At 40.4% G+C, this 13,516-nt stretch overlaps 2 protein-coding genes across 2 annotated transcripts in view; one reads left to right on the forward strand and one right to left on the reverse strand.

Annotated features, from left to right (window-relative positions):
- SNRNP40 (small nuclear ribonucleoprotein U5 subunit 40) overlaps positions 1-13,516 on the forward strand; it is a 92,342-nt gene that overhangs the window by 53,641 nt on the left and 25,185 nt on the right. The window contains exons 3-4 of the mRNA XM_073564314.1: positions 3,084-3,177; positions 11,400-11,565. Of these exons, the coding sequence (XP_073420415.1) occupies positions 3,084-3,177; positions 11,400-11,565 (260 nt within the window). The remainder of the gene's footprint in view (positions 1-3,083; positions 3,178-11,399; positions 11,566-13,516) is intronic.
- Positions 1-13,516, reverse strand: part of LOC141077409 (general transcription factor II-I repeat domain-containing protein 2A-like) — a 100,585-nt gene that overhangs the window by 39,094 nt on the left and 47,975 nt on the right. The window lies entirely within an intron of this gene.

Below are 13,516 nucleotides of genomic sequence, written 5' to 3' on the forward strand. Positions count from 1 at the left end.
ATGCAACCAATATGGCATCATAATGAGGGGCGGGGCTTGACACGCACACACTTTTTCCCCATTATGTAGATGGGGGTAAAATTGTTTGGTGAATTGGAATGCGCGGGGTTAAAATTTCGCCTCACAACATAGCTTAGGACGCTCTTGGGGTCCAGACGTGTGACACTGCCAAATTTTGTGGCTGTAGCTGCGACGGTGCGGATGCCTATCCTGGACATATATACACACACACACACACACACACACACACACACTTTGAGCTTTATATATTAGATATGTATTTATTGGTTTAATATTTTTTCTTTTTTTTTTTATTTATTTTGTGACATTTTTTTTCATAGTTTTAAAACTTTTTTTTTTTTTTTTTTACTTTTTTACTTAGTCCCTGTATGGGACTTAAATTTTTATTTGTCTGATCACTGGTCTCTTACAATGCAATACACATGTATTTCATTACAAGAGACCTGTCAGTGCTGCAGAGGAAGATCGCTTGTTAGACTCAGCTGCCGGCTGAATCTCACAAGCCAGTGCAGCAGGCAGACCGGGAAGTCATCACGTGACCTGCGGCTGCCAGGCAACACTGATCTTATCACGGGGGGCGTCAGAGAGGTAACAATAGCAGGGGTCTCCTCCTGCTATCTTCTAAATGCCGCGATCACGGCATCTTGAAGATAGCAAAGGGTTAACATCATTGGGACCTGATCTAATCAGGTCCCGATGATGCCACCTGTCAGAGCAACGGCTCTGCACAGGAATTGCAGCGCTTGCAGCCTCCTGGGGGTCCTGAGCGCTGCGAGACCACCCACCGTAGTCAAACGTCAGCGCTGCACAAAGCCCAGCTAGCGCCGACGATTATCTACTGTGGGCGGTCGGGAAGCGGTTAAAGCTCGCAGAATAAAGACATGCAAAAATGTTTTATATAAAATTGTTTTTATAGTATAAAAGCGCCAAAACACAAAAAAAATGATATAAATGAGGTATCGCACTGACCCAAAGAATAAAACTGTTTTATCAATTTTACCACACACGGAATGGTATAAACGTCCCCCTCCCCAAAGAAATTCGTGAATTGCCGGTTCTTGTTCATTCTGCTTCCCAAAAATCGTAATTAAAAGCTATCAAAAAATTTCATGTACCTGAAAATGGTACCAGTAAAAACATTAACTTGTCCAGCAAAAAAATAAGACCTCGCCAAAATATAGAAAAATTATAGCTCTCAAAATGTGGTGATGCAAAAATTTCTTTGCAATGAAAAGTGTCTTTTAGCTTGTGACAGCTGCCAAACATAAAAAAAGCTATAAAAACCCGCTATGATTAGTAAATCATAACCCCCTCTATCACCCCCTTAGTTAGGGAAAAATAATAAAATAAAAAAAGGTATTTATTTCCATTTTCCCGCTAGGGTTAGGTCTAAAGTTAGGGTTCGGGATGGTGCTGAGGTGTGTTAGGTTTGTGGTTAGGGTTATGGTTAGAGGTGTGTTGGGGTTAGGGTTGGAGTTAGAATTGGGGGTTTTCCACTGTTTGGGCACATCAGGGGCTCTCCAAATGCGACATGGTGTCTGATCTCACTTCCAGCCAATTCTGTGTTGAAAAAGTCAAACGGTGCTCCATCCCTTCCGATCTCTGCCATGCGCCAAAACAGTGGTATACCCACATATGGGGTATCGGCATAATCAGGACAAATTGCACAATAACTTTTGGAGTGCAAATTCTCCTGTTAAACTTGGGAAATGAAAAAAAAATTGGACCTGAAGTAATTTTTTTGTGAAAAAAGTTAAATGTTCATTTTTTTTTTTTTTAAACATTAAAAAAAAAATCCTGTGAAGCACCTTAAGGGTTAATAAACTTCTTCAATATGCTTTTGAGCACCATGAGGGGTTCAGTTTTTAGAATGGTGTCACTTTTGGGTATTTTCTATCATATAGACCCTTCAAAGTGACTTCAAATGTAATGTGTTCCCTAAAACAAATGGTGTTGTAAAAATGAGAAACCGCTGTTTAACTTTAACCCTTATAACTTCCTAACAAAAAAAAAATTTTCGTTCCAAAATTGTGCTCATGTAAAGTAGACATGTTGGAAATATTACTTAATAAGATTTTTGTGTGACATATCTCTGTGATTTAAGGGCATGAAAATTGTGAAATTTTCAAAAATTGTTTGTTTTTTTTTGTTTGTTTTTTACAAATAAACGCAAGTCCTATCAGAGAAATGTTAACACTATCATGAAGTACAATATGTCATGAGAAAACAATGTCAAAATCACTGGGATTCATGGAAGAGTTCTAGAGTTATTACCTCATAAAGGGACAGTGGTCAGGATAGTAAAAATTGGCCTGGTCATTAACGTGCAAACCACCCTTGGGAGTAAAGGGGTTAAGGTCCTGGAGTGGCCTAGCCAGTCTCTAGACCTGAACTCAATAGAAAATCTTTGGAGGGAGCTGAAACTCAATGTTGCCCAGTGACAGCCCCGAAACCTGAAAGATCTGGAGAAGATCTGTATGGAGGAGTGGGCCAAAATCCCTGCTGCAGTGTGTGCAAACTTGGTCAAGAACTAAACGTCTGACCTCTGTAATTACAAACAAAAGTTTCTGTACAAAATATTAAGTTTTGTTTATTTACTGTATCAAATACTTATTTCATGCAATAAAATGCAAATAAATTACCGTATATGCTCGTGTATAAGAGACCGGGATTTTCTGGATTTTATTTTTAGATTCTGTCTCACAGTTGAAGTGCGCCTACAATAAAAATTACACACCTCTCCATTCTTTGTAGGTGGAAAAACTTGCAAAATTGGTAGTGTATCAAATACTTATTTTCCCCACTATGTAACAAACGTGGATTTCTCTTTGATCGCAGTTATCAAGGTATCATTTTATTCAGCTTTCCATGACCTGCGTGCCCATATAGACAGCTTAGGGGGGTTGTTTCTACTGACAGATTCCCCCAAAAAACTACAAAAGACGAGAGCCATTCCCCAAGAAAAGCTTCCAGATGATAGTTTTTGTAAGTTGTTTGAATTCATTCTGTTATCTGCAGAGATCATACATTGTATCTGAATATTCCACTTCCTTATTTTTCAGTTCTGTGGAACGTTTATGGAGATTGTGATAACTATGCAACTTTAAAGGGTCACAGTGGGGCCGTGATGGAACTTCATTATAATACAGACGGCAGGTAGGGTAACAAGTCATTCTCTGAGAATTAAAGGCTGTTTTATGTTTCTTGTTCCAGTTGTGTAAAACAAGCAGTATTAGCCATTTTATTATATTGTTTGCTTTTCTCGTCAGCTACATTAAAAATAAATGGTTCTTTTCTTTGGCTGCTTCTGCGCCATCCTCTCTCTCAAATGTTATGCCACAATGTCCATTTCCTGAAGTATGACCTGACAGGAAGTGAAATCTTTTTCTCTTAAGCTGGTTTGACATGAGTTTCATCCAGTTCTTTTTGTGGGAAAAAAATGTGATTAATTTTTATTTATTTATTTTTTTTTTTAAATTTTACGACTGTACGTTATAAATTTCTGTGAAGCCCTGGGAGGTTCAAAGTTCTCACCAAACATCTAGATAAGTTCCTTGGGGGTCTAGTTTCCAAAATGGTGTCATTTGTGGGGGGTTTCCACTGTTTTGGCACATCAGGGGTTTTCCAAACGCGACATGGCGTCCAATCTTCATCCTTCTTCTCCACAAGATATCTGAAACTCAACATGGACAAAACAGAATTCATCATCTTTCCCCCATCTCACGTGACCCCCCCTACGAACCTATCAATTACAGTAAATGACTGCCCACTCTCCTCAGTCCCACAAGCTCGCTGCCTCGGAGTAATCCTTGATGCTGATCTCTCCTTCAAACCACATATCCAAACCCTTTCCACTTCCTGCCGACTTCAACTCAAAAATATTTCACGCATCCGTTCATTCCTCACCCAAGAATCTGCAAAAACCCTAGTCCATGCCCTCATCATCTCTCGCCTTGACTACTGCAACCTCATGCTCTGCGGCCTCCCCTCAAACACTCTCGCACCCCTCCAATCTATTCTAAACTCTGCTGCCCGACTAATCCACCTGTCCCCCCGCTATTCCCCAGCTTCTCCCCTCTGTCAATCCCTTCACTGGCTCCCAATTGCCCAGAGACTCCATTACAAAACCCTAACCATGACATACAAAGCCATCCACAACTTGTCTCCTCCATACATCTGTGACCTCGTCTCCCGGTACTTTCCTGCACGCAACCTCCGATCCTCACAAGATCTCCTTCTCTACTCCCCTCTTATCTCCTCTTCCCACAATCGCATACAAGATTTCTCTCGCGCATCACCCCTACTCTGGAACTCTCTACCACAACATATCAGACTCTCACCTACCATCGAAACCTTCAAAAAGAGCCTGAAGACCCACCTCTTCCGACAAGCCTATAACCTGCAGTAACCACCGATCGACCAAACCGCTGCACGACCAGCTCTACCCTCGCCTACTGTATTATCACCCATCCCTTGAAGATTGTGAGCCCTCGCGGGCAGGGTCCTCTCTCCTCCTGTACCAGTTATGACTTAAGATTATTGTACTTGTTTTTATGTATACCCCCCTCACATGTAAAGCGCCATGGAATAAATGGCGCTATAACAATAAATAATAATAATAGTAATAATCTCCATTCCAGCCATACACTCCCTGACAGAAGTTATGTCGCTTATCCATGTTATGTAAATAAAAGCTTATAACCTGACGTTAAATTCATCCATTGGTTGTATAAATTATTCTTTTGAAAGCTGAAACCCTCCGAAATGTAGTTTAGGTTAAGAAAATAAATTGGCATCAATGCAGAAATATTGATCATTTAATGGACACAGAATCGTCAGATTTTGGCAAGAAAAAAGTTTTGTCGCCTGATCATATAATGCACCCAATCCTAGTTTACATCCTCGCCTGTGCTCAGTAAATGATCGTTTAATTAGTGGGTGTGTATAAAAAGAAACCCAGCACCCCAGACCTTCACTTGAGCTGCGACCAAAACCTGGATTATCAAGAGGCTGAAGACCAGATCCACTGCAGAGGTGGCTGGCACTTTGATGTGTCTCAGCGTCAAGTACAAAGAATTAAAAAAAGATTCGAAGAGACTGGAGATGTGTTTGACAAGCCCAGGTCCGGCAGACCCCTGCTGAAAATCCCGTTAGAAAATCCAAAGCAAGACCCCCCTTCCACTGCAGCAGAGCCTGGTCACCTCAAGTCTCTGTGTCAAATAGAACAGTTTGTAGGATTCTGTCTCAAAATGGCCTCCATGGTCGAATCAGTGCCCAGAAGCCAGCACTAAACAAAAGGCAAATAAAAAGCCGTGTGGCATTTGCAAACTCCCACAGCCTGCTAAACAGAGGGATGCTAGAAAAGTGGCAGAAGGTGGATTTCTCTGATGAATCTTCAGTAGAATTACACCACAGCCGCCGCAAATACTGCAGGAGACCTACTGGAGCCTGTATGGATCCAAAATACACCCAGAAAACAATTACATTTGGTGGTGGAAAGATCATGGTCTGGGGTTACATTTAGTATGGGGGTGTGCAAAACATTTGCAAGGTGGAAGACAACATCAATAGCCTAAAATATCAAGAAGTATTAGCTACCTCTTATATTCCAAATCATAAAAGGGGTCAAATTCTGCCTCAGGATGGTGCTCCATCTCATACATCCATCTCTACAACAAAGTTCCTCCAGGCAAAAAAGATCAAGGTGCTCAATGACTGGCCAGCCCAGTCACCAGACATGAACATCATTGAGCATGTTTGGGGTAGGATGAAAGAGGAAGCTTGGAAGACAAAACCAAAGAATCTAGATGAACTCTGGGAGGCATGTAAGACTGCATTCTTTGCTATTCCTGATGACTTCATTAATAAATTGTATGAATCTTTGTTGAACCGCATGGATGCAGTCCTTCAAGCTCATGGAAGTCACACAAAATATTAAATATGACTCTAATAGCACCACAACTTCATTCACCAATGTTATGCAACATATATTTTAAGTTAATTATTTGTTTGAATATCACATTACTTTCTGTGGGCGACAAAACTTTTGTCTTGCCGAAATCTGACCATTCTGTGTCCATTAACTGATCAATATTTCTGCAATGATGACAATTTATTTTCTTAACCTAAACCACATTTCGGAGGGTTTCAGCTTTCAAAAGAATAATTTATACAACCAATGGATGAATTTAACGTCAGGTTATAAACTTTTATTTACATAACATGGATAAGTGACGTAACTTCTGTCAGGGAGTGTAAAAGTCAAATGGCGCTGCTTCCCTTCTGAGCTCTGCCATGCGCCCAAATAGTGGTTTACCCCACATATGGGTTATCAGCGTACTCAGGACAAATTGTACAATAACTTTTAGGGTCTTGTTACCCTTGGGAAAATAAAAATTGGGGGTGAAAAGATCATTTTTGTGGAAAAAATGATTTTTTTTTAATTGTACGGCTGTACGTTATAAACTTCTGTGAAGCCCTTGTGGGTTCAAAGTTCTCACCACATATCTAGATAAGTTCCTTGGGGGGTCTAGTTTCCAAAATGGGGTCATTTGTGGGGGGTTTCCACTGTTTAGGCACATCAGGGGCTCTCCAAACGTGACATGGCGCCCGATCTGAATTCCAGCCAATCTTGCATTGAAAAAGTCAAACGGCGCTCCTTCCCTTCTGAGCTCTGCCATGCGCCGAAACAGTGGTTCCCCTCCACATATCAGGTATCAGTGTACTCAGGACAAATTGCACAATAACTTTTGCAGTCAAATTTCTCCTGTTACCCTTGGTAAAATAAAAAAAATTAGACCTGAAGTAATTTTTTGTGGAAAAAAAAGTTTAAATGTTCATTTTTTTTTTTTTTTTTTAACATTCAAAAAATTCCTGTGAAGCACCTGAAGGGTTAATAAACTTCTTGAATGTGGTTTTGAGCACCTTGAGGGGTGCAGTTTTTAGAATGGTGTCACTTTTGGGTATTTTCTATCATATAGACCCCTCAAAGTGACTTCAAATGTGATATGGTCCCTAAAAATAAAATGGTGTTGTAAAAATAAGAAATCACTGGTCAACTTTTAAGCCTTATAACTTCCTAACAAAAGAAAATTTTGCTTCCCAAATTGTGCTGATGTAAAGTAAACATGTGGGAAATGTTATTTAAGTTTTTTGTGTGCCATGTCACTGTGATTTAAGGGCATAAAAATTCAAAGTTGGAAAATTGCGAAATTTTCAAAATTTTCACCAAATTTCTGTTTTTTTCACAAATAAACGCAAGTTATATGAATGAAATTTTACCACTAACATGAAGTACAATATGTCATGAGAAAATGTCAGAAACACAGGGATCCATGGAAGCGTTCCAGAGTTATGACCTCATAAAGGGACAGTGGTCAGAATTGTAAAAATTGGCCCGGTCATTAATGTCCAAATCACCCTTGGGGATTAAGGGGTTAATCATTCCCTACTCATTACTAAGATGCAGATCTTGATCAGTTCCTTTATCTGGTGTGGGAAAAGAGCTAGAATATCATCAGACTTATTGTACAAATGTAAACGCAATGGGGGTTCAGGTCTTCCTAACCTATATGCATACTATCAAGCATTATTGGTTACACAAAGTTGGTTCTGGTTCAGCAGTAAGATTCAACCTGCGTGGACCAATTTGGAAAACACTGTAGGTAAATTTTATTTAGCCAGAGAGCATTTTATTCAATTTTATTTTCCATAACCCGAGGCTGAATTCCTCACATCCAATTTTTCAGCCCATTATCCAAGCCTGGAGAATACTTTTGAAGCCTCTGAAATCTTATAACAAAAAGATTCAGTTCAGGAAATTTTCTTTGCATTTATTGACTTTAGTATATAACCTTCCTTTGTCAGAGTCCTGGTCCAACTCAAATATCAAGAGAATTGGAAATCTCTACTTTTTAGCGAAAGTAGGTTTAAATACAACCTACCTTCATCCGAATTTATTTTCTTTACAATTTAAAAAAAAATGTACAGAAACTCATACGCAGTAAAAGTATGAATCTGAAGATTTTTAATTCACTGCTGTGCAACGTGAGTAATAAAAATATTTGGAGTTTAAAAAATATATATAACCATTGTAACAGAGATATGGTTAGCTCCAAAAATATGTATACAGGAGGAGGTGGGAGTCTGACCTGAACTTTGTCATAGAGAGCAAACAATGGGACACCTCTATCAGATCTACTTACCTGTCTAATATTTCTATGGCTCTTCATGAGTCATATTTCAAGTTGTTAACTAGATGGTATTATACTCCTGTCAGGCTGTCCCATATAAATAAGGAGCATTCTCCTCTTGTTGGAGGAATTGTGGTCAACGAGGGAACTTGTTTCATTTGTTTTGGGGTTGTCCAAAGATACAAAATCTTAGTTCTCAAGTGTCACTTCACATCAACTCATTTTTACAGAATTTTAAGATCACACCCCAAAGAGCCTTGTTGTCTTTGGACATGAAACTAGTTGATCCCTCTGTTAAGTTGATTATCTAATATATAAAGCTCAAAGTGTGTATGTATGTATATGTGTGTGTATGTCCGGGATGGGCATCCGCACCGTCGCAGCTACAGCCACAAAATTTGGCACAGTCACACGTCTGGACCCCGAGAGCGTCCTAAGCTGTGTTGTGAGGCGAAATTTTAACCCCGCGCGTTCCAACTCACCAAACAATTTTGCCCCTATCTACATACTGGGGAAAAAGCGTGTACGCGTCAAGCCCCACCCCTCATTATGATGTCATAATGCCCCTATTTGCATACTGGGGAAACAGTGTGTGCGTATCAAGCCCCGCCCCTCATTATAATGTCACAATGGTTGCCATGGCGACGCTGATGTCATAGGTTGCAAGCCCTGCGGCCGCTCATTATGATGTCATAATGGTTGACTATGGGATGGAGGATGTGTGATGGGTATATGGGCACTGGTCTATTGGATGGAGGTTATGTATGATGGGTATATGGGCACGGGACTATGGGATGGAGGATGTGTGATGGGTATATGGGCACTGGACTATGGGATGGAGGATATGTATGACGGGTATATGGGCACGGGACTATGGGATGGAGAATATGTATGATGGGTATATGGGCACGGGACTATGGGATGGCGGATATGTATGATGGGTATATGGGCACAGGACTATGGGATGGAGGATATGTATGATGGGTATATAGGCACGGGACTATGGGATGGAGGATATGTATGATGGGTATATGGGCATGGGCCTATGGGATCGTGGATATTTATGATGGGTATGTGGGCACGGGACTATGGGATGGAGGATAATAATAATTTGCTATAACTAACCACAGTTAGTTACTATGCCCGGGATGTGTGATGGGTATATGGGCACTTGACTATGGGATGGAGGATATGTTTGACGGGTATATGGGCACGGGACTATGGGATGGCGGATATGTATATGGGCACGGGACTATGGGATGGAGGAAGTGTGATGGGTATATGGGCACTGGACTATGGGATGGAGGATATGTATGACGGGTATATGGGCACGGGACTATGAGATGGCGGATATGTATGATGGGTATATGGGCATGGGACTATGAGATGAAGGATGTGTGATGGGTATATGGGCACTCTACTATGGGATGGTGAATATGTATGATGGGTATATGGGCATGGGACTATGGGATGGCGAATATGTATGATGGGTATATGGGCATGGGACTATGGGATGGAGAATTTGTATGAGGGGTATATGGGCATGGGACTATGGGATGGAGAATATGTATGATGGGTATATGGGCATGGGACTATGGGATGGAGAATATGTATGATGGGTATATGGGCATGGGACTGTGGGATGGAGGATATGTATGACGGGTATATGGGCACAGGACTATGGGATGGCGGATATGTATGATGGGTATATGGGCATGGGACTATGGGAGTATATGGGCAATAGACTATTGGATGGAGGATATGTATGACGGGCATATGGGCACGGGACTATGGGATGGAGGATGTGTGATGGGTATATGGGCACTCGACTATGGGATGGACGATATGTATGACCGGTATATGGGCACGGGACTATGGGATGGTGGATATGTATGATGGGTATATGGGCACGGGACTATGGGATGGTGGATATATATGATGGGTATATGGGCATGGGACTATGGGATGGCGGATATGTATGACGGGTATATGGGCACGGGACTATGGGATGGCGGATTTGTATGATGGGTATATGGGCATGGGACTATGGGATGGAGGATATGTATGATGGGTATATGGGCACGGGACTATGGGATGGAGGATATGTATGATGGGTATATGGGCATGGGACTATGAGATGAAGGATGTGTGATGGGTATATGGGCATGGGACTATGGGATGAAGGATGTGTGATGGGTATATGGGCATGGGACTATGGGATGAAGGATGTGTGATGGGTATATGGGCACGGGACTATGGGATGGAGGATAATTATAATTTGCTATGACTAACCACAGTTAGTTACTATGCCCGGGCAGCGCCGGGCTCTTCAGCTAGTTATACATATTTTTCTTGTAGTCAAAACTACAATAGCTCATTGGTGGGAAAAAAACTCAACCCACCAATATTTTCAGAAATTTTGGACAAGATTCACAATCATAGTTCATTAGAACAGAGATTTGTGTTGGTTAATGATGGTCTAACTAGATATTCTAAGAAGTGGAAAGTTTGGAATGCCAAATTTCACGATACTTGGCATGTACTTTGGACTGGTTTGAACTTGCTATCTTTGTCTCATTTATGCGAACATTTTATGGATTTTGATATCTTGTTTCCTTAGCTAGTTGTGTATCTGTAAATTATTTCAAAGCAAACTGGAGTTCTCTAGCTTTATTTTCCCTTTCCTATCCCACACCTATCCTTTTCCTTTTACTGTTATTTCCCTACTCCTTCCTATATCCCAACTCCTGTTTTATAAGTAAAATTCAATAAAAACGTTTGAAAAGGAAATATTTAAAAAAAAAAAGCGATCAGTAATATTTAGTTCTGTCATAGACTGTCGTTCTTGGCAGCACATGTCCTATTTACACAGGATGATGTTGATGCACTGTGATGAAAGATGCTTTTTAAGCAAATTTGAATTTTATTTCACCCAACAAGCCAATGTGTTGCTAGTTTGTCCAGTGTTTAGCAGCCTGTTGACACTGGCCAGTTATTGGTAAATGAACGGTCCGAGCAATGAGCGGTCCTAGCAGTGCTCGTTGCTGATAATCGTCCAGTGTAAATGCAGCCCTAGTCTCTTTGTCACTAGCTTCCTTTTAACGTTCTTAAAGTAATCTTTCTTTTGCTGTGCTTATGTGACTGGCAGTTTGTAATAACTGAATGTGTTTTTTTTTAATCTTACAGCTTACTATTTTCTGCTTCAACTGATAAAACTGTTGCAATTTGGGACTGTGAAACAGGAGAGAGAGTGAAGAGACTCAAGGGACACACATCATTTGTGAATTCCTGTTACCCTGCCAGACGGGGTCCTCAACTAATCTGTACTGGTAGTGATGATGGTACTGTGAAGGTGGGTAAGCTGATCTTATATTGTTTCTGGAGAGGATCACCTAATGACAGACTATGGTGTCACGGGCAGGACTCAATATTTGCTGTCCTGCTCTGATGGACTTGGCCTGTTCACCTTTTATATGAACGACAATTTGTTAATACTTTGCAGGTGACACAGGGTACAGTAGTCTAACTCCCTGCCTTTGGCTGAACACTGGGCTTTCTTTTTTTAAATTGAAAAATTGTATTCTCTTTGTGAGTCAAACCTTGTTGATGTGTATGAAAGCTGTCATTTTACTTTTCTATTTGTGATAACAAAAATTGTAAACATGGCTCTGCTACTAGTCTAACTGACATGACTACCAGTAGAAACGTTTTCTTGCTTTTAATAATTTTAGCAGAGTTAGCTTAACCCCTTCAAAAGATGTGTCGTACATGTACTCTGCATGTCATGTCTCCCCCTTTTGATGTGGACTCCAGCATTGAGCCCACATCTTTCCCAGCACGTCAGCTGTTTTGAACAGCTGACATGTGCCTCTAACAGCCGCGTATAGAATCGCGATCCACCCGCGGCTGTTAACCTGTTAGTCTGCTGTCAATCTGTGACAGCAGCATTTAACTCACGCTTACTAGAAGCAAAATGGAAATCTCACCCTCTGGTGATCCCGTCAAGTGATCGCAGGTCAACGATGGGTTGGCATGACAACCAGAGTTCTTCAGCAGACCTCTAGGGTTTGTCATAGCTGGATTGCTATGAGCGCCTCCCAGTGGTAAGCGCTCGTAGCAAGTGAGCATTTCTGCTACACACAGGCGATCTGATCATCGCCTGTGTGTAGCAGAGCAGATCAAAGTACTGCAGCTTATAGTCTCCTATGGAGACTATTGAAGCATGCAAAAAGTAAAAAAATAAAATAGTTTTTAACAATATTTAAAAAAAAAAAACTTCAAATCACTCACTTCAGCCTTTCGCCTCATTCAAAATAAAACAATAAAAAAAATCAAATAGACAAATGTTTGGTATCACCGCTTTCAGAATCCGCCCGATCTATCAAGCTATTAAAATAATCCAATAAACAGCGTAGTAAAAAAGTCATAACCCTAGAATTATTTTTTTTTTGGTCACCGCAACATTGCATAAAAATGCAATAATAGGCAATCAAAAGATTGTATACACACAAAATGGTATCATTAAAAACGTCAGCTTGGCACACAAAAAATAATCCCCCACTGGACCCCAGATCTTGAAAAATGGAGACGCTAAGGGCATCAGAAAATGGGCTTTTTTTTTTTTTTTAAACAAATTTTGTTTTTGTTTTTTTTACCACTTAAATAAAAAACAACCTAGACATGTTTGGTGTCAATGAATTGGTAATGACCTAGAGAATCATAATGGTAGGTTAGTTTTAGCATTTGGTAAACATGGTAAAAAAAATATACAAATAACAGCTGTGGAATTGCACTTTTTTTTATTTAATTTTTTTTGCAGTTTCACAGCATTTGGATTTTTTTTTCCCAATTTCGAGTACACAATATAGTAAAACCAATGGTGTCATTCAGAAGTACAAATCATCTCGCAAAAAAAAACAAGCCCTTATCATGGCTGTATGGATGGAAAACTAAAAAAAATTATGATTCTGGGAAATAAGGGAGCAACAAACGGAAACGCAAAAGCGAAAAGGGCTCCGTCATGAAAGGGTTAAAGCATGGGGTGCAAAGTTTTGAAATAGAATAGTAATTTCTGCCATCTGACATAAATGACTGTACTAAACACTCACTACCTACTACTTGTGAATGGATGATGGCCATCACCTTTTACCTCTGGTTTATTCTGTTCTCCCCGTGTTTGTGTGGGTTTCCTCCGGGTACTCCGGTTTCCTCCCACTTTCCAAAAGACATACAGTTAGGGAATTTAGATTGTGAGCCCCATCGGGGACAGTGATGATAATATGTGCAAACTGTAAAGCGCTGCA

The sequence above is a fragment of the Dendrobates tinctorius genome, unplaced genomic scaffold, assembly GCF_039654945.1.
Source record: "Dendrobates tinctorius isolate UK_male_01 unplaced genomic scaffold, ASM3965494v1 ptg000015l, whole genome shotgun sequence".
NCBI lineage: Eukaryota > Metazoa > Chordata > Amphibia > Anura > Dendrobatidae > Dendrobates > Dendrobates tinctorius.